Genomic DNA, 21,575 nt, shown 5'->3' on the forward strand with positions numbered 1-21,575 from the left:
AGCCGTCTCTCTCTGTAGCTTCCCAAAGACACTTGTCATCTCCGAGAAAGTCCCAGGAGTCGAGTGTGTGTGTGTGTGTGTGTGTGTGCATGTGTGTGTGTGAAAAAACAGGAAGCAGATTTTATGAGAGCTCAGATTTGAGCCATACAACTGATCGTCTTGACATAATGAGCATGTGACTCTTCTCTAGGCTGAGAAAATGCGTATGGAATATTTATGAGGATGCTCACATCTTATGCAACCTAGCATTTGCTGTACAGGCTACAGTCTACCAGCATGGTAGTCAAACTATCACAAGCAGGGGTGTACGCCTCTGATCCTCGCACTTGTGAGGGGAGATGGGGTGATGGAGACTTCCAGACTAGCCTGGACTACCTAAGAAGAAAGACCCTGTCAGAAAAAAAAATCATAAATTGCTAGATTTTGTTTTTCAAAATCCTACAGCTTAAAGCCCTTAAAACATGTATAAACTAACTTGCCTAGCCAAGGAAGTATTCCTGATAAAATTAGAAAAATAATTACAACTGAACGACAAAAATAATGTCTATGGGAACCTGTAGGATGGAATGCGAGTGACATGTTGAGAAAAGCCGATGGCCTAAAAATGCTTACATCAGACACCAAGAAAGGCTAACAATTAACGTGGGAGGAATCCAACTTGAGCTGGTGGTTGCTTTTCACTGCTGCACTCAGACAAAGAAGGAAGTGACAGGCAGAAGCAGGAATTAGCAAAGGGGCCCTGCAGGGGCACACAGCGGCTTCCTAAGCAAGGTGACCCAGAGAAAACACAGTGCCCATATTGGGGATGGCAAGGGGGACCCGACATGCCAGCATTTCTGAGAGTAGCCAGATATTATGAGCACTGTGAAGCGATGTGTCTGAGGTAGATTCCCAAAGAAACCAAATGAACTAAAAGTGCCTTTTTAAAAAAGTCCCGAAGCCTGCGCAGAGCTATAATTAACCGCTGAGAAGAATTTAGTTGAGGGGAGCGCGGAGGAGTGTGGGGTGGGGACAGCCTTGGGCGAACAATCCAGAGGGGACTCTAGGATGGGTGGTGAGGAAGGGTCTGAACCCAGCGGAAGCAGGAAGCGTGGCAGCCCGAGTGCTGGGATGTGTGTGGCTCTAGAGGGAGACTAAGTTGTCCTACCTGACCCTGTGCCAAGCCCCCTTGGCGCAGACGCACTTCGCATTTGCCAGTCCATGAAAGGCCCAGACCAGCGCCCGTCAGCACTCCATCTTAGCGCTTGCTTTGGTGTCAATCTGGAAAGGGAACCAGTGAGCTTTCCCAGCTCCCTTGCATATGCACAGGAGACCCCCTGGGGGAGGGGGAAGGCATAGCAGCCCATTTCTATATAGTGGGACAATGGTAGTGGTTCTGCCCCTCCGGATGCTGGAAGCTGTTACAAATACCTGTCCTCACCATCCCTCCATTCGGTTCAGCACAAGCAGACAGACATTGGAAGACTCTCCCCTGGGAGCCACTACTAGGACTACCTGTGTGTCCTGTGCTCCAGGGTCCCTTTCAGCAGCTGGGCTGTCAAGAACCTCCCCTGAGCACATCTTCACGTGTGCCTGCTTCAAGGACCATGTCCTGACCAGAACCAGGCTGATATAAGGCAATGATGAGTTTAGAGAGACCAGGGGTGAACCAGGGGTGGGGCCAGGCCACGCCAGGCCACCCAGAGGGAGGTCTTAGGAAAGTCTAGGGCTGGGTGCTTGTTGCAGATTCAGGCAGATTGCGCAAAGCCTGGTATATAAAGGAAGGGTCATGTTTCTTTGGTTGAATCACTCACCGCTACTCACCTCAGCCCATGTCCATCCTCCCTCTCTCCCATTCTGGTCTTGGTTCATTAGGGGTTGAGTTTGTCCTATGGAGGGACTCGCAGAGGAGATTCTGAGAGAGTCCTTGAACTTCAGCAGGGCCTGGGGTGCTCTCACAGATATGGAGGACAGGTGGGGGTACATGCCGGTGCTGGCCGGTGAGGAGTGGTCCCAGCCCCATGTTTACTGTGAACTCAGTGAGGTTCAGCCAAGGAGGTCATTCAGAACCCAGAAGTCCTGGCTTGTAGCTCCACACTCCTGCCAGGAGCCCCGGGTAGAGAGGACAGGAAGAAGTTAATGGGGATGCTGCGTCTAGCCTCCCCCATTCTTGAGTGAGGTCCATATGGTGTTCCCAGGAAGCCATAAGGAACCCAGCAACACCTCCTCTGCGCGAGGACAGCTGTGTGTCACTGTCCCATCCCATGTTGGCCTCCTTATATCCATCTGGTCTCATTTCCCAGTGAGGCCAAAGGAGTGGGGAAGGGAAGCCCTTGGGCCCCCATGGTAACTTGAGTGAGGCCACACAATGACCACTGAGATTGGGAAGGCGTGACTGATTGTCCTAAGAGTCCATACCTCTAAGTTCACAACCCCAGCTAGCAGCTTCTAAGGTCCCCAAACTGACCAGAGAAGTTCCAGGACCCAAGAACAGACTACTGTAATGAATTGTCTAGTGAGCACTGGGCACCCCGAACATGTCAGACTCCAGGCCCCTGAGTCACACAGGCTCTGGGGGGAGACTCTGAGGTGCAGGGAGGGGAAGGTTCTGGAATCCACGTCAGTGGTGATGAGCTTGGAGGCTGGCTTCCTCTCTGCCTAGGCCTTATTTGGAGGTGCTTCCGCTGCGTGGGGTGCTGGCTGGCACATTTGCTTGCTGCTCAGAGTTCCTCCTGCCTGGTTATTTTTAGGGCCTGACAAAGGGGAGCCCGAAGCTTCTCGACTGCTCAGGAAGCTTTGGGTTAAAAATCTGAGGCCCTGAGGGTCCCTAGGAACTGATGGCCCCAGCAGGGAACCTTAGAGCAGGGTGGGCATATGCAACATGGGGAAGAGCAGACTTGACCCCTTTCCCTGATCAGCCCTGAGTAGCCAGTGAGGCAGCAGACGCCGCCGCCCTCAGCAGGGCTGCCCTCCACAGCCCCAGCTAGGACCCTTAATGGGCAGGTGCTCAAAGGCCAGGTCGTCTGAGATGTCTCCAGGGTCCTAGCATCATCCTCAGGGGGTTGATTCCTTAGGACCAAGGCACTAGCAAGGATCTGAGGGCAGAGCCAGTGAGGACCACAGGACTTTATATCTATCTAAGAGTACTGTCTGGCCATTTCTATCCATAAAGAAAGACAAGGGGTGGTTGAGCCTGGATGGGAGTGAAAGTTACTGGGCTCTTTGGTGACCCATCGGCTGCCTCGTCAGTCATGGGCATTCAGGAAGCAGTGAGGAGCTGGCGGCTCCTCAGTCCTCACCTCCTAGCACAGCCTTCCACTTCCTGGGGCTGTAACAGCGAGCTGAAGGAAGTAAGGGAGGGAGATTCTATGTAGTAGAAGATTCTGGAACAAGTCCTAGGATAGAGTAAAGGAGGGAGATTCTATGTAGTAGAAGATTCTGGAACAAGTCCTAGGGTAGAGTAAAGGAGGGAGATTCTATGTAGTAGAAGATTCTGGAACAAGTCCTAGACCAGTAGTATCACCTTGTACGTTTGTTCCCACCTGGGGCCAGACTGGGGAGGAGAGTGGGGAATGGGTGGGCACCAAAGGATAGAGTTATCCAGGGTAACAGGAACGCTTCAACAATGGAACACAAGGCAAGTAGGTTAGATGTGAAGTCTCTACCAAATTGGGCCCAGGAAGCGGAAGAGAGGTCATTGCAGAGGCAAAGCAAGAAGCACTGCTCAGGCCCCTTCCAGCAGGGCTCACTTCCGTCATAGGCAGGGATGAGCAAACTGAAGCAGGTAAGGAGGGGCATCCTCTGGATCGGAGGGGCGTGGGTGTTGATAGGAGCTCAGTACCTGCTGGCGGCTGCTCCTACTGGCTGCATACCCAGTTGACGCAGAGACTTGCTGTCCTCGTGTGTCCTCCCTTTCACACACCCCTCCTTCACATTCTCCAGTCCGTAGGAGCCAGGAACAATAAACTGTAAGATCCCAGGTCCTGATCTCATCAGCACAATTGTCCTCGGCAGAGATTACAGTAGCCGACTGTCTTCAGCACCACCAGGACGAATATCACAGCCACATCGTGACCATCACGTGGCCAGCATCACCGCTACCCCTATCTCACTGGCATCGTTGCTGTTACCATCACGACTATCAGTTGATCTCCCATGACCATTGTTATTAGTCTTATTGTTATCATCATCGTCATCACCACCATAATTCTGTCCCCACCATTTCCGTCACCACCAGCAGCAGCCTCACCATGATCACCAGCCTCACCATCATCATCTCTATCACTATCCTCATCAATATCATCACCATCCTCACCAGCATCATGGCCACTATCTTCGTGGCATCACCATTACCATTACTATTACTATTATTGTTAACCTTACTATCAGCATCATCAGCATCATCCTCATCTCCATCACCAGTAAAATCTCCAGTTCTATGTTTATAAATCAAACTTACACCACTATCTTTGCCCCCAAGGTGTTCCAGCCATCACAGTGACCACAATCACAAGTCCCACATATTCCCCTAAGGCCAGGTAGTACTAATGGTGACAGGGGCAGGGTGACAGAGCCAGCTCCTCGTGGCTTCCTGAATGTCCATGAGGGTATGAGGCAGCTGATGGGTCACCCAAAGAGCCCAGTCATTGTTACTCCCAGTGTCTCAGGTTCACTGTGACAGGTTGTTAAAATGGGTGCTGAGAGGCTAGATCAGCCAAGCCATGCAAGAAGGGCCCAGGAAGATCTCTCTAGAGGCCCAGCCAGCTTGTGGTGGTCCCAGCCACCACAACCGCAGGAGCCTTGTGGTGGTATCAGCAACCGAGGATGGTATCAGTGCCCTCGGGAAAGACAACTATTGGGGGAGCCAATGGTGCCAGGAGAGCCAAGTTCCAGGCACAACCCCTCCCACCCTGTAAGATACCAGCAGCATCCTCTAATCACCCTGAGTCTCGTTCCTCCCTAGAGATAAGATCTGACCCTGCTTGCCGGGTGTCAGGGACATAGCACTCCAAAGAGCTGGAGGAAGAACAAAGGGAACCGAAAGAGGCCCATGGAAAGGTCCCTGTCCCCACGAGAGTTCCGGGCCAAGGCAGCACTCAGTACAGGGCTCCCCTTGAAATGACTGAAACGAACGTGGAGCCTGCTGAAGAGAGGCCCGCTGGAGCAAGACCTGGGGTGCTGCTGGAGTAGAGCCTTCCCTGGCCAGCTTCCTATGCCATAGCCGGAAGTAGACAGCAATTTCTCTGATGAATCACTCCAGGGGGAGGTGATAGAATCCTGGACAGCCATGAGTCCTGGGCATCTCTTAGCACAAATAGCTCTCCAGAGGGAGGGCCTGCAGAGGAGAGAGCTGCCTCTGGACACATGCTGCATCTTGACAGAACATTGACTCCCGCAGTCTCCACTCAGAATTCTGAGTCTCTCCCTTCATGTAGAGGGTGTGAAGGGCTGGGGTACTCCTTGTGGCTTTGTGCTTTGGTGGTGCTGAGTGGGCAGGGACAGGGAGGTTAGGGAGCTGACTAAGGATGCTTGGTCACTCCATGAGGACAGTGGTAAGTCTGAGCATAGCTGAGCCCCAGACCTGGCCTACATGCACATACCGTCTGCGTAGGCAAGGTGCTGGAACCTCAGGGCCTTCCCTACCTGCACCCACGGGCCCTCCAAGTTTCTTTTATTTCTTAATACCCAGGGGCAAGGAGACCATGGCCAGCCAACTCACAGGAAGCCCTCTGGGTCTGGAAGACAGGTCCTCTGTGCAGACTGTGCAGTGCAGTGATGGTGATATTCCATGCAACCTGCAGGAGTTGCTGTGATATGGTTCAGAAGCCCTTCCATTGCAGAACTTTTGCACAGGTATGCACAGTTCACATTAGTCACGGCCTGGATCAAGGCTGGATCGTATTTTGTTGTCAAATCTCACCAAAACATTGGTGGATTTTTCTTTTGTTAATGCTTTGTTGTTGTTTGTAGTCTGTAGCTAGGGTTTGTGCTGGACTCTGCACGCCCTGTTCTGAGCATCCTTGGACGTCACTTCTCACTTGCCTTTTACCCACCCATGTTTGTGCACCCAGAGGTGTGCATGGCCATCACAATTACCTGAGCTCACCATGGTCACTGTTAGCAACAGTTCCAATCCCTACCATCTCTGCCTGCTGAAAAGGATGATGATGCTCGTGTAAGGTGTGTGTCAAAGACATGACCACAGTGAGAGTCATAGTAATAAGGTTCAGGTGAGGTTACGTAAACAATCCATAGTGGGTTGTACTCCTGTTCCAGCTCTTGGCATTTTGGGGTCTTAGGAGCTCCACATACCCATCAGGGCCAATGGTCTGTATCTGAGTTCCAGCTCGAGCTGCCATCTGAAGGAGAGACCTGAAGGTTCTGTCTGCAAAGGTTCAGGTTTGTGCAGTCCCAGAGTTGGGTTTGAGTGGCTTAGGCTGCCCCCTGCTGGAAGTGATGGGAATTGCAAGAATGCTGAATTTGGGATACCATCAGGGAAGGTGGCTCACTGGTGGTTAGGTCTCTGGAGATCTGACCATGACACATTTCCCTCCCACATTCATCACCATGGCCTGGGGACAGGAAGTATTTAGTGATGGACAGAGGCAGTCAGTACTGGGCTGAACAGAACAGTGGTGCAGGCCTGTCCAAGACGGGCTCAGGCAGGCTGCAGGTAAGAGGAGGACCCTAGACTCCAGCTCCACACATTGTGTCTCCTTTCACCATTCAGGTTGTTTTTAAAATCACTACCTGTTAACTCTGTCTTTCCAGGTGACTCAGAAGCCAGGGAGTCCAATGTTTCTGGGGTGGAGAACTGAGGTAAGTCAGCCTCAAGGGACCCCTTAGAGGGCAGGCACCCAAGGCAGGGCAGGGTGGGGGAAGGAGGGTCATGGGTAGGCATGCAGGGCAGGAGCAGCCCCACTGCCGCTGAATGGGCCCAGGCTGTTGCTAAGAAGGAATAGACCACAAAGCACTGGGTTTTTAATTCTTTTTATTGAAGAAAAGAAAAGGAGAGAAAAAATAGATTCCCCACGCCACTCCTTTCCAGAGTGGTCTCAGTCCTGCCCCCGGGGCTCTGGGTCAGGACCATGCTCTCTGCCTGGGTCTGGGAGGGGCCCAGGGTCCTGGAAGGGAGTGGGGGTGTCTGGCTGCTTCCCAAGGGGTAGGGGTGTCTAAAAAACGGAGCCAGGCTGGCGGGCCACAGGCAGTCCTCTGCAGTGGTGGCTGAGGTGGGCATCCTGGGGACGCTGGCCACACCAGGCCTGTCCATGTCCACAGCCGCCCGCCTGCCTGTCCGGGCTTGCCCAAGGAGGGCAGAGTCTGAGGCACCACCTGGCCTCTTGAGCCCTGTGCCCACGGGCCATGCCACCTCCTGTCCTGTGTCTGGCTCTGGTCCCAGCACCGCGGGCCCTCTGTCTGGCCGTCTCTGAGTGCCCTGAGGCCGGGGCTGGACCCGGCCCGCCACCGCGAGCGCATCTGTGCCCGTCCTATGGTGGAGCGGGTAGAGCAGCATCCCACCTGCTGGCCCGGTGCGGGGCCACCGCCCGCCCGCTCAGACCTCGGTCTGGAGGTCAATGATGTCCTGGCCAACCAGTGGGATGGTGGCACCCGCCTTCTCCCACTCCACACTCCGAAGCTCCAGTGGAGAAGGGGGCAGTGGCTCCAGCTCCTTCTTCACCCAGGCGGGCGTCCCATGGGGCTTGCGGAGGCTCTCCCAGGCCCTCTTGTTGGGAGTCTGCTGTTTCTCTGGCTACTCGATGTCAGCAGTGCAGGCAGAGCAGGAGCAAATGGGATTGAATCCATGGGACAGAAGGGAAGAGAGAGAGGAGGGCTCTGAGGGAGGGATTCCCAAAGAGCAGCAACCCCTGCATCCCACCACCCCAGTTTTGGCAGGAGCTGCAGCTCCCATGATGGGGTCAGGGTCAGTGCTGTGGGAATGGACAGTCTGGAACCTACAAGGCAGGGCCAGGCTCAGGATCCTCCTGCCCTGCCCTGTGCACATCTGAGAGGGGGCAGCCGTCACAGGGAAGACTCCAGGGAGTGAGGCTGAGAAGGAAGGGAGATTGGTGGTGGTTGGAAGAGAGCCCACCCTTCTGACCTTGCTGTCCACGCCTGGTACTTCCTTCTCCTTCTCAGCCGCGTGCTGCAGCTTCCGGTTCAGGTCCTGGAACATGTCCTGGTGTCGCTTCCGTGTGTGCATGATCTTCTGTGGGTTGGGGCCACGGGTCCTGAGCCAGGATGGGCATCCACAGCCACCCCCTTGTCCCACCTGCTGTTGGTCCCTGGGCTCTGACCTCGAGCCCTTCCCCAGCTCCCACTTGCTGAAAAGGCCCTAGTACCCAGCCTGTCTGTCCAGAGGCATCTGCACTTACCTCGAAGTCCAGTTCTGCATACCGTGATTTCCGCCGCTGCAGGACAAAGGGATTGTGTGCATGGATATTAAGTTCCCTAAAATTGCCTAGACCACATGTCCAGGCCCTCCTGCTTGACATTTGGGGAAACACCAGCCTGCCTTTAGGGTTCATGCTGAGAGTCTATGAAGAACCCAAGGTCGCCTGTTCCCTTGGGATACAGGTCCAGCTCTGGGCCCAGAGGGTGTGCTCTGGGAAACCCCTGACAATGATGAAATGTGGGTGGGGTCTCAGAGTCCTTACTCCAATGCTACCCCAAGTTCTCTGTGTGCGGTGAGGTCTCCCCTCCCTGTTCCAGGCCTTGTCCACCCTCTAAAAGGTCCAGCTTAGCCAGGCTACACAGGTTAAGGAGAGCTGATCTTGGGGCTACAAGGCTGAACCCCTAAAAGTGAACTCAAGGTGCTAGCTGCACCTAAGAGGTTGAAAGCTAGATGGTGGCAAATCCTTGGGGGGTAGGGACTCCCCAAGGGTCCCATCCTGACCTCAAGCCCATGTCCTAAGGGCTGAACAAGGCTCCAGGGCACAAGCACTAGGCTAGCCACAGAGACTATCGCTCTGTGAAATGGGCTTGAGTACATAAAGATTCTGGCCCTGGGCTAGCCCTACCCACTTCTGACATGCCCTCAGCCCTTGTCTGGGGGTTCCCCCATCTCTGCTCTGCAGACTCCGAACCACCCTCACCTCCAGGGAGCTCACTGATAGGGTGGCCACGTTTTCATTCTTGGTCCCAGCACCTGAACTGGGCCCTGGGTGGGCCGCAGGCTCCCCTGTATCCCCTAGGCTGGGGGGTGCAGGCTCCAGGGTGGGTGGTGGGGGTAGGGGCTGCTGGGGTGGAGGGGGTGGTGGAGGTGGAGGTGGTGGGGGCTGGGCAGGGGGCACCTCAGGGGGCGCACCACCTGGGGGCTCCCGGGCAGGTGGGCTGCGGGTGGGGAAGCTGGCATCAGGCGCCATGCTGAGGTGGATGAGGCGGGTTTGGGGCATCTGGTCAATGTTGATGCTGTACTTGGGTTCCTCCTTGGGTTTGGGCCGGAGTGTGGCCGTGGCCGTGGGCAGGATCACGTAGCTCGTGTCCAGAGCCTTCTCCTGAGCCCGGCTCAGCTCTGAGTCCAGTTTCTTGAAGATGTCCCCATCTCCAATAAAGGAAGACTTAGGGGCCTTGTCCTTTTTGAGGGTGAGGGAGTGGTTGGGGAAGTCGGGCAGTGGCCCACCGGGGTAGCGGGGTGAACCGTGCAGGTGCAGCTTGGACACATTAGCTGGCAGGCTGTTGAAGGTGGGGGGTGGGCCCTTGGCCAGCTTGAGCTTCTCCTCTTCAGGCAGTGATGGCCGCTTGAAGGTGCCTGTGATGGTGGCTGTGCGGCAGGCTGCGATGTCTTTATTCAGTACTAATGGGGAGCATCGGAAAAAACAGCAGACAGGAAGAGGGCATCAGAGCGGTGAGGTTGGTCTGCAGCAGCAGGGGCTCAGCCTGGCCAATACTGCTGCCCTGGTCTTGACCCACACCAGCCCTGACACCCACCCCACCCATGCTGGCACTTGGACAGCCAGAAAGTTCCTTTGCCTTTTCCAATGAGGCTGGCCCGTGAGTGTGTCTGCCTGTCTCCCACGACAACCAAAGACAGTCACTCATACACAGCCCTTCACGGCAATTCTGAAAGGCAAGCAAGGGGGCCCTCTGCTGGAAAGCACAGGAACAGCTTCCTCTATTGAGTCCAGGCTCCCCTGTAGTACTCAGAGCACACAAGTCCTTGCTGGGAGGTTGTGCTTGCCATAGGCACATCAGCCCCAAGGACCAAGAGACCTGGCACATGAGCTCAACCCCTATGAAGGGCTCTCCTGCCCTTGGTCGTCCCTCCGCCTTGAAAAAGTCCTTCCTGAAGTCCCCACCCGTCCACCTCTCTTGGGATAGTTATCCCAAACGTAGAACATCTGCCGTAGGTTCCAGCTCATCATACACCCCACCTGTCACTCGTGCATCGGCTTAGCCCCACTGGCCAGTAGAGTACCAGACTAGCTCTGATCCAAGGCAGCCGTGCACGCTGGTTTCTCCTGGGCACTCTCTAGAGCAAGGTCACACCCCCTTCTTAGGAAGCTCGGCCCAGGTCTGCACACTGTTCTGGTCACATCTAGCCCAGCCTTGGAGCCCATCAGCAGGTCTTGCCATCTCATCAATTATGGTCATTCACAACATCCTAGTTTCTCAGGCCAAAGGTCCCCCACTCCCAGCTCACCTTCAATGACAACCTTTGGCTCTTCCAGACTATCAGCCGGCATGGCAGTTTAAATAAGAATGGCCCCCATAGGTCATATTTGAATGCTTAGACACCAGGGAGTGGTACAGTTTGAAAAGGATCGGGAGGTGTGGCCTTGCTGGAGGAAGTATGACACTGGGGGTGCACTTTGAGGTTCCAAAAGCCATCCCATGCCCAGTCTCTTGGCCGATGGATCATGACGTAGCTCTCAGCTACTGCTCCAGCGCCTGCTTGCATGTCACCATGCTCCCCACCATGATCATGGACTAAAACTCTGAAACTGTAGGTAAGCCCGCAACTAGCTTTCTTTCATAAGAGCTGCCTTGGCCAAGGTGTCTCTTCACGGCAATAGAACAGTGACCGAGACACCCAGCACTGTCCTCTTCCAGCCCTTCCCCAACACCCCAGCAGTAGACTAGCCATCTTTTCTACCAATCTGTATGCCCATCTCCAAAGGTCAACACCATCGCAAGGACCTCCTCAGCCTGCACATAGCTCATCCCAACCTCTCCCAGCAGGGACTCTGCCTATCATGGACACCTAGCATGTAATGATACATGCTACACTATCATGTACCATCAGCTACATTCAGCCCACAGCACCTTGTGCTCTATAAGGCACAGCGCTGGGCACAGGGAGCCCAGAGCATACCAACAGGGTGGGCCAGCACCCGACCCCCACGGCTGGGGTCATATCTTGGTTAGGCTGTGGAGCTGGATCACCGAAGACCAGGGAAGGACTTCTCTACCCCATCCCAAGGTTATCTCCTCAAAGAATCCCACCCAGGCAGCAGCTGACAATGCTCACTTGGGAAACAGATGGAGTAAAGCCAGATGGCACCTCCATAGCCAGAGATTGTCTGCTATTGCCCTGGCTCCTGGTCCTCAGATACTATGACCTGACACTGGCAACATGGGGAGACACTGAGTCCCTTCTTGACCTTGGAAGCTCAGCATTAGCCTAGGGTCCCAGTAGCAGGTCCTATCCCTTTCTTTCCTCCCCCTACTGAAGTCTCCCATTCTCAAAGTGCAACCTGCCCCTCCTCCACCCCAAGTTAACAATGAAGAAACGAAGACAACACAGAACACAGGTGCTTGAGGGAGGGCAGGTAGGGGCAGGTGACAATGGAGTGTATGGGCAGAGGCAGGAGCAGGGCAGGGTTTCACACAGAAGTGGCCTATGAGGGGAAAAGGGACAGACAGACAAGTGAAGGGGTACCAAAGATGGTCCCAGCCCAGCATGGGCTCCACAGCAGCTTTCTGGGGCTCACACCCATAGGATTCCTGAAGACTTGGCGGGGGGCAGGGGATGGAGCCCAGGCTGGGCCATGTGGCAGCGGGCGTGGGATGGGGACAGGTAGGGCACACAGATGCTGGGAATAAAGAAAGAAGCAGATGGGCCGACTGGCCACCATGGCTCTCACCTGTCAGGCGCTCACCTGATCTACAGGCCAGATCCACATCCTTCTCAAAGTCAGTCTGCAAGACAGAGACCAAGGGCAAGATGAGGGTAAGGCTGAAGCTGGTGGGGTTGCAACCTGCAGGGTAGTAGGAAGGGAGCCACCAAAGCCATACCCACACCTCAGAGGTCACAAGTATGCTGATATTGTCACCAAGAACCCCAGCTCACATTATTAGTCCAAGGGCCACATGAAGTGGCCATGCATCTGTATGCTTGTCTATGCAAGCATGGATGTGTCTGTCAGCATTCACATGCATGTGTGGTCGTGTTTCTGTGTGCTCGTGGTACATGTGCCTTTGTGAGGGCAGAGGACTGTACTGTGTGAGCGTGAACATGTATGTTGAGAGGAGTATTGTGTGTATGACTCACACATGAGTCAGAGTTCACTATGCATTTATGTGAAGGAGCATATGCACGTTTCTCCATGCATGTGTTTGTGTCTGCCTGTGTGTGCGTGCATCAACCATGCGTCCTCTCCCTCCAAGGCATCACGGAGCAGCCGGCCTCTGCCCCTCTGGCCATGCTCCCCCAAAGCCATGCAGCTGCCAGGGCTTCCAGAGCCTCTGCCATTCCATCCAAGACAGACAGCATGGGACAGACACAGACCTGGGCCAGCACCAGCCTCCCCTAGAGCAGAAACATGGTCCCCACTGCATCTCTGAGGACAGCAGCTGGGGAGGCCATAGTGGTGACCCAGGACCACCTTAGGAGCTTGGGTCTAGAAGACCCATCCAGAGGCCACAGGGCTCCAGGGGGGTCAGTCTGGCCTTTAATCTCAAACTGGAGGTCTTTCCCTGAAATGCAGGAGCCAGGATGCTGGGAAGGTGGCAGTCTTCCCCTGAGGTCAGAGGTCAGGCCAGGAGAAACATCAAGAGGAGGGAAAGCTGTGTCCCCAAACGACAAAGTACCTTTCCAGCTGACACCTGTTCCCTCTAGATGGTGGCAGAGACCCAGAGGGTTGGCCCTGTGTAGACACCACTTGGAGATGCTCCCCAGTGTCTCACCCCTGGGGTACAGGACATCTGGGACAACACACAGGTGATGCCAGAGGGGCGAGGAGCTGGCCAGCCAGAGCCCAGGGCTCTGCTCAGAAGTTACTATGCCTAGATCCCATAGTTGAAGCAGTCAGTATGGGTAAACTCACAGTTAGCTTGTGCACAGTTCTGGATGGGCCAGCTTTGAAGAAGGCAAGGAAGCACACCAGCCCCCACCCAACTCACCACCCAACTCACCAACAGCCTTTCCCAGCTCAAAACCCTGGATTAAGGATTTCAACTTGGGCTCAGAGTTCACCTAATAGGGCTACAAGGGTCCAGAAGAACTCTGGGCACAGGGAGAACCTAGAGCTTACATTCCCAGGCAATCAGTCCTACCATGAGCTGCGCGTGGCCATTCTGGAAGGAGCCCCCTGAGTCCCCGTTGCCCTCCTCTTGGCGGTCCACCACACGGCACTTCACGGCATCCTGAACCTGGAGGAGGGGAAGCGTGTCAGCAGAGAGTCAAGACCCCACATGGCACCCTCTGCAAGAAGCCTCCTTGTAGCACGGCAGTGCAGAGAGAGGATGTAAGATGAAGACATTTGGAGTTTCTGATGCTGGGAAGGAGCTGCAGACTCCACTGGCTGGAGGTCACTGTAAGAACATTAGCCTAACGCAGGTACCTGGCTTCAGGGCCAGTCAGTACCCCAGAACCCATCCTGACTGCAGGCTGGATGGACAAGGCTAAGACCAGCCACAAGGCCAGCATACATTTCAGCAAGAAAAGTCGAAGAAGGTGGCTCATCACCCAGGATAATAGAATCAGTATGAGGAAGGACGCAGGATCAAACACTATCCTGAAATCCAGGCTCTGGAGCCAGCAGGGAGGTGCTGAGACCTGCAGCGGGAACCATACACAAGGGTTGGAGGGGGCTTCATGTGCTCACCCTACCCAACATGGAGTTGTGAGCCCTCTGGCTATAGGTCACATCTCAGCTTCCTGACAAGGCTTTGTGAGGATGCCAGTCCTAGGGCCACATCTTAGTGGGATGCTCTGCTCTGCTGCTGACATCTGCCCTGTTAACCTTCCTGGAGTGTCAGCTGGCTGAAGAAGCCAGAACACTGAGGGAGGAGCGGAGGGCAAGAGTGTGACTTTAGTGCAGATCAGTGGCCTTACAATACGAGGCTAGACTTCACCTGCCCGTGCGTTACAAGTCAAGGCACCTGGAGGGCAGGGCAGCTGAGAGTGTGGATGCAGTGCTCAGGCAGCCAGGGCAAGGGGCAGGGCTCAGAAGCCACTCTTCCCTGTGCGCTGCAATGGGGCTGCAAGGTAGCTTCCCACAAATGAGTGACACATGACTAGCACCGGAAGCAGGAAGGTGGGCACAGGCTTTGTGATATCCTCACAAATACCTTTGCAAATTCAGGCAGCCCTCTTTCTCAGGGTGCTCCTCAGGAGCCTCCCTAGAGGATCAGCAGCATCTGACCTCACCACTGCCCTGCCAGCCCAGGCTCTTCTGTCCACTGAGGTCCCTGGTTCTTGCGGCTACAGGGGGCTTTTTCCTCTTGTACCTGCTGCAGTACAGATCCCTTGGCAGCAGTCTAGAACATTCTGGGAAGAATGGAGGCAGCAGGCTATTTCTAGCCCCCAGCCATGTCCTGACTCTATCTGGAGCAGAAGTTGGTCTGATGAGGTAAGACGCACTTCCGTCCACTGTGCAGCCTCTCTGAGATCAGGACAGCCTCTCAGTCTCTTTATTGTCTCCTGCTGGTGGCCATCCGGACATAGTTGGATAGGAACCTCATGTTTTCACCTTCGAAAAGGTTCAGAAAATGCTACAAACACTGAGTACTGGCTCTCCTCCTTTGCCCTGTCAGCCACAGACCTCCCATAGCAGATGAACTATCTTTAAAAATAAACTATCCCCTAAAGGGAAGCCATTCCCAGCAACCCTGGCTACATGCTGGGCACAGGTTCACCTCAAGAGGACACAGGTAGATCCCAGGCCCAGGGCGCCCACCTCTCTGCGCAGAATACAGTGGACCATCACGATGACGAAACCCTCCAGTGAGTCAAAGACAGCAAAGAGGATCTGGAAGAGGGCGGAGCGGCGGTCGGTGACAGCAAGCACGGCGGACATCCAGGTCAGCGCTAGCAGCGGCAGCACCACGCAGGAGCTCCACAGGGAGGCCCTGGGGATGGAGGGCGTCAGGGCGGCCCCGTGGGCGCTCCACCTCTCCTGAGAACACCCCTTTCCCCAATCCCCAGGCCTGAGGGCTTGCAAGGGACCCAGCAAAATAGAGGAGCTCTTTGGGAAAGAACTTGGACCCTGTCCAGGAGGTGACAGAAGGGTGACAGACAGGAAGGGCAGAGGGACGGGAGAGATGCTCGGAGCAAGGTAGCCCCTGATTCCATCTTCCAGGCCCTGAGCCCTGGACCCTAAGACCCAGGGCCCCAACTGCAATACAAGATGGCTGTGGGAGACAGGAGTCTTGGGAAGTACTAACAGAAGGAGAGAGAGAAACTGTGAGGGAGAGACAGGACAGACAGTGGACAGTTGGACAAGGCCAGAGGGTCAGAGAAGAGACCAAGACAGACAGAACAGACACAAAGGGTGTTCTTCCTCTTCCGGGGCTGCAGCTCACCTCCTGAGTCTCAGTGCTCTCCTGTGGCCCCAATCTGAGCCACCCCTACCTTTGGCACCTGGCTGGCCTAGGGAGCCTAGCAGCCTGAGCCTTCCATCCCCTCCATCAGTATCTGGCCTGCAACCACCGAGCTTTCCCCCATGCTCAGGTGGGGACATGCTGCTGCTTTGAGGCCATGGGACATGTGACTGCTTGAGAACTGTGCCTTGTCCCAGCCTCAGCACTGTTGTGCTTCCCAGGAGCCACTGTGACTTGTCTATATCCCATCCTTTCCAGGAGTCAGGTGGACATGGGGATCACTTATTCCTTCTCTCTTGGGGTCATACTGTCCCCCACAAAGGAGCAGATGGGAGAAGGGGACTGAACACGGAGTGGGATCTAGAAAAGCATGCCTTATGGGAGAAACCAGTTGGGCAGAGGATCCCCCAAACTCTTACCAAACCAGAGTATAGCCCTGGCGGGAGTCCTATTTGGGGTCTGGCCTTGTAAGGGCACAACCACCTTCACCTCTCTGGCCTCTGAGGTCACATCTCAGGCCACAGTAGCCCTTTACCACGGCCTCTTCCAGGCCTACCTTTGTGCCTCATGAAGCCATGCTATGCTGACCCCAGGGAGCTTCCTGCCCCCAGCCACAGCTGTCATCACTTGGCGAACATGATAGCAGCCACCTGTAGCCAGGGCACTCAGGACTGGCTTTCTCAGCCCCGCCCAGATCTCTGTCGGCTCACCCTCCCCAGCTCAGGCCCAAACCAGGAATCATCTTGATGACCCACCTTTCCCTCAATGCCCTGAAGCGTGGGCTCCTAAACTGTACCTCAGTCTCCATTTCCAGTCACTATACAACCTATCACCCCCTTCTTAGAGGGAATCCCACGGGAGGCACAAAGCCCCAACTCCTGGTTCCCTGCTAACCCCACCCATACTTTTGGAGCTGAGGACGGTGTGGAGTCTCCCTGCAAATTGACAGCTACTCCACCTCCCTCCCTCATGGCTGCAGAAGTATCTCCCCCTCCCAACCCCAGTCTGTCCTGTCCCTGAAGCTAGAACAGAACAATGGCAGGCTGGCCCTCTGGTGAATGACTTCCTGTCACTGGTGGGGCCACTCTCAGCTCTAGCCTTGTTTCCACCACAGCACTGAGCCCAGTAACCCCTTCCCTTCCCTTCAAAGCAGACGTTCTTTGAGCAGGGACCCCTGACACCTCATGTCACCTGTGTCTGGTGCAGGAACAGGGCTCCCCATCAGCAGAGATCCCTTGTTTTCCCACAAGGTCAGCCCTGCCATTTCTGTCTCCTCCAGTCCACCAGTTTCCAAATCACTTCCCCAGGAACCTAGAGGAAGAGGAGTCACAAGCTCCCTAGAGACTCAGATACCCCAGATCACCAAAAGAGTTCTGGAGACCTTGGTGTCACCACCTCCAGCTGCTGCCTGACCTTTAAGATTCCAGGATTCAGTTGTTTAGCTCAGGCTGGACCCGAGTTCTTCTGCACTCCACCCAGAAAGACTGCTGATCCAAAAAGTGGTCATTGGGGCTCACAGCAGTGTGGGCCCAGCATCGGAACAGGCTACTCTCTTGGTTGGGTCCTATACCATGTACATCCCCTTACCCGTCCAGCATAACCTGGCTCTCATATCTGCTTGAGGCACCAAGAGTCCTGGGCTCCAGTGCCTACTCAGAGATTGAGCATGAGGACCTGAGAGGGTTAGTGTTTGGGGTCTCTGCTACTGCTATGACCTGAAGGAGGCAGGGACCTAAATAAGATGCCTTCTATGCTGAACACAGCTATGTTGTCACAGCCAAGTCAGAGCTCAATATCCCTTGTTCTTTGTATCTTGTTCCCAGGGCCGTATCTTCCTGAGTACCCACACAGACACACAACATTCATACCCACTGGGGATAACATATCTCAGTTAAACATACATCCATACACCTTTGTCTATGCCCAGGTACATTCTTAAAGTTGTATGCTTACAGGTACAACAATCATCCACACACACACATACTCACACCTACTCACCTGTTCACACTTGCACACTTTCTTCCCCCTGTCTGCACACATACCAGTCACTCTTACACATGGGCACCTCCATGCAAAGCAGCACACTGTCCACACACCCAGCAACTCTCACATATGGAAACCTCTATGCACATCTATAAGCACACCCACTCCCACACACGCACCATCCCTATGCACAGTGGCACACACATACTGTATACATATCCAGCTACTCTTCTATGTGAGCGATGCGCACAGGTTCATTACCTGCCCCCTCCCCGCCAAACACTCATATATACACACTCACGTGACTCTATCACCTATCAACTTGTCTTGTGGGGGTGGGGGCTGAGGCCATGCTCTGGGCCAGCATTGTTAGGGGAAGTCAGGGAGCAGCAGGAAGCAGTGCAGGCCCACTCCACCTCTCCTTGGACTCAGTCCCACTCTATACCTTAGCTGACCCACTCCTTGACTCCCAAGTGTCTTATATGCTGCATAGCAACCAGGCCTTGAGTTGGGCGAGACGAGCTTGCAGGCAGAGGGCAGGTAGAGGGCATGGCTGCCTTGGAAATCCAGAGGGGACGGCAGAAATGAAAGAAATGAAAGAAAAACATAAAACAAACAAATGTGACTCAGGAGAGAGCAGAGCCCATGCAGGGCTGCTCCAAGGTGGCAGCAGGGCACTAACATGGCGTTACTGGTGGCGTCGGAGGTGGCTTCGGCAGCAGAGAGGACTCCGCACTCGGCACACGTGAGGGCACGCCCGAGGGGGGGCACGGGCAGCTGACTGCAAGTGAAATCAAAGGCTGAAACAAAAGCAAACAGGTTCCCTCGAAACCGCGAGGCGAGGAGCAGAAACGGTAGCCTGAGGCTCTGTCATCTAAGGGACCCAAGCCTAGGGCAAGGAACAAGATGGGCAGCAGACTGCCAGCATCTGCTGACTGACGGCATGCCTTGGTCACTAAGTGTAGAGAGCAGCAAGCTCTGACGGAGGCCTTGATATCCTTCCTCCTCCCACATGTTCTGGGTCATGGAGGATCCACCTGCAGGCCTCACAAGGACAGCAGAAATAGGCTGAGCTGTATGGCAGCCCTGTGTGTGTGTGTGTGTGTGTGTGTGTGTGTGTGTGTGTGTGTGCGCGCGCGCACGCACGTGCACGTGGGGGGGGGAGGGATTTGTGTTCATGTACACACAGCATCTATGTACACCTTCCCATCTAGACATTGGTTCACGACACCCATAATTGGGGTCTGATTCCAGCTCTCCCAACTTTCCCCATTCCCTATACTTCTGTTTACTCTGGCAGCTTCCTTGTGGCTATTCTAAGAGCAAATCAAGCAGGCCAGTGCTGCAAAGTCCAAGGAAACCTTCACACCTACAACTCCAGCCACAGCTCAGCCCATGTGTGTGAGGCTCAGACTCTGATGTGGGCCCACTGTTCTGGGGTAGACAGCAAGACTGAGGCAGAAGAGCACCCAGCACAGTGACAGAGTCCCCTCAGCCCACTTAAGTAAGGGCTCTAACCATGCACCCAGAGAAGTCACTGGGCAGAGAAGGAGGAACCAGAAAAAGAGAGACAGTGAGAGACAGAGAAAGACACCAAGCAAGACAGGCACAGAGGGGAGGGGTAGGGGTAGGACCCCCACAAAGACACCAGTACACCAGCTGCAGGATGTAGAAGGTGGGAGAGGGAGAACTCTGGGCAGGACCCTCCAATGTCCCTAAGCTGAGGCAGCAGTGACGCTCATGTCATCCTCATTCCCAGGACAACTCACAGAGTAGGTACCTGAGTAGTGTGGGAGGAGCATTGTCCCACCTGTCCCTAGCTGTCCTCCAGTGAAGAAGGCACCAGACAGGCAAGGCCTCTTATGGGATTCAGGGGACAGGGAGAGCACTCCCAGACTTGGGCCTGGGGTGCCCTCCCACCAGCCTGAGCCCAGCAGAGGGGGCTCTCTTTGAGAAATGAGCTTGGAAATGTTTCTGGAGACACTATAGGGTCCCATCTTGTTACAGGTCTGATAAAGAAACTGAGGGACAGAGCAAAACAGAGACTGGCCGGCTAGAAAAAGCCTTTAGATTCTGTGCCCCAGTTTCCCAATCTGTTCCAGGACACCTGAACTTTCAGACTGGATTTGGGACTTAATGGTGGGTGGGCTCTGGGTCTTTCCAGCCAAGAAGGGCAAGGTGCCAGGGCCACAGGGCCTACCCTGCCCGCTCCTTCAGCTTCTTGTCCGTGATGCCGTCCTTGGACACGAGCTTGTTGAACACCAGGATTCCGATCACCATGTTCACCTGCCGGGCAGAGGCAGGAGTGGGCCAGAGCCCAAGGGTGCCCAGATCAGCAACGGCCATGCCCAGAATGTCCATAGATCTCCAAGGGTGACTCATGTGCCCCCACAATTCAGACCCCAGTGCTGGCCAGTCGGATCCATACAGAGCCCTGTCTTCAATGTACCCTACACCACCAACACCCCTCCCCTGACCCCTGATGATGGTGAGCTCCTAGCCCAGGGCCAAGGATGGTTTCACGGGCTGATCTTGGTCACCCCTTGTTCCTGATCTCCTCCAATCCCACTAACCCTCAACCCCACTAACAATTTCCACTGGGTGCCTCCTGAGGGCTTCTTAGGGCCTCAGGTGCATCTCTAAGCTCCTAGCCAAAATTACTATACAAGGTTAAGAGTCATTCCTAAGTCCATAGTCAGTCTCCATGCCCTGGGGTCCCTGTCACCTTGCCTCTCCTTGGCTCTCTCTGCCAGGATGTGGGACAAGGGACAAGGCCTTGCTCAAATCTTACTTATCATCCCCACTCCAAGAGAATCCTTGAGAGCCCCTAGGTAATTCCTTTTTTGTAGAAAGGCTGCCAGGACCCCAAGGCTTTGGCCTGGCCCTAAGGGGTAAAGGTCAAGGTGGGGAGACACTCTAAACTCTTGTGCCAGGGATCATGCCCAGAGGCCCAGGGGCTGACAATTTCTATGGATTCCACACACAGGGCCGTCTCCTGGTGCAGTCCTGCCTCCTAGCTTGCTGACCATACAGCTGTGTTGCAGGTATCCTTCTAGGCCAGGCTACCCTTCTGCAACAGGCTCTGATTGGCTGTCACAGAAAGAGTGGCCCGGGCAGAGGATCCTGGATACATGAGGACAAGTAGGGGTAGGAGCTTTTTTTCTCAACCGTCCCTCATGCAGACCCTGGAGCCCGCTCTGAAACAACACCTAAGCCCAACTGGTTGGCAGCCACCCCCCGAGGCACTGACCAGTGATGCTCATCTGGCCTTCCATTTGGGTGCCTCTGAGGAGTAAGGAACAAGGATTCTGGCAGTCATCCAACTCTCTACCACCTACACACTCTCCTCAGACCCACTGCTCGCACTCTGTAGGGTCAGTTGCTCCTGGGTCACCTGTCTGCTAGACTGACTTGCACCAAGCTCCCTGACCACCCTTCCCCGACAGAGGGTGAGACAGGCAGACAAGGACTAGAGAGAGAGCATCTACTCCCATGCTGAGCCAAGCCATTCCTGGCTTTGGGCCAGTCTCCAGCTGTAGTTTTGGACTCTTCTCCAAATGGGCATGTCAATTGAAGGGCCAGGGAAAGGCAACATCCCTCTGACACCAGGAAGCAAGCAGCCCTAGCTCTTGGCTGCCAGCTATGGTGGACATGCATGACCTGGGCCATGTCTGCTCAATCCCTGCAGCTACAGCTGTCCATCTGTCCATCTGTCCCCCACCTCCCTGTTACTCACCAAACCTGCAAGGGCCTCCTGGCAGGTACATAATCAATGCCCAACATCCAGACAAGTCATGCTCATGGAGGTAAGAGGAGGACAGTGCAGCACACTGAGCAAGGGGAGCGGGATG

The 21,575-nt window shown here is 54.8% G+C and overlaps 1 protein-coding gene across 2 annotated transcripts in view; it reads right to left on the reverse strand.

The window, feature by feature from the left end:
* Nucleotides 1-6,953: 6,953 nt before the first annotated feature.
* Adgrb1 (adhesion G protein-coupled receptor B1) overlaps nucleotides 6,954-21,575 on the reverse strand; it is a 69,949-nt gene continuing 55,327 nt past the window's right edge. Inside the window, exons 24-31 of one of the 2 annotated variants that reach the window (XM_050145326.1) lie at nucleotides 19,925-20,010; nucleotides 15,099-15,270; nucleotides 13,474-13,569; nucleotides 12,078-12,117; nucleotides 9,072-9,772; nucleotides 8,352-8,387; nucleotides 8,078-8,185; nucleotides 6,954-7,729 (exon numbers count right to left, since the gene is read on the reverse strand). In XM_050145326.1, the coding sequence (XP_050001283.1) occupies nucleotides 7,532-7,729; nucleotides 8,078-8,185; nucleotides 8,352-8,387; nucleotides 9,072-9,772; nucleotides 12,078-12,117; nucleotides 13,474-13,569; nucleotides 15,099-15,270; nucleotides 19,925-20,010 (1,437 nt within the window). In that variant the 3' untranslated portion in view covers nucleotides 6,954-7,531. Of the gene's footprint in view, nucleotides 7,730-8,077; nucleotides 8,186-8,351; nucleotides 8,388-9,071; nucleotides 9,773-12,062; nucleotides 12,118-13,473; nucleotides 13,570-15,098; nucleotides 15,271-19,924; nucleotides 20,011-21,575 lie in introns of both variants that reach the window. The other variant, XM_050145325.1, reaches the window with a different exon arrangement.

Source organism: Alexandromys fortis, unplaced genomic scaffold (assembly GCF_014885135.2).
Source record: "Alexandromys fortis isolate MF-2015 unplaced genomic scaffold, M_Fortis_MF-2015_v1.1 scaffold_2_1_26212458, whole genome shotgun sequence".
Classification (NCBI taxonomy): domain Eukaryota; kingdom Metazoa; phylum Chordata; class Mammalia; order Rodentia; family Cricetidae; genus Alexandromys; species Alexandromys fortis.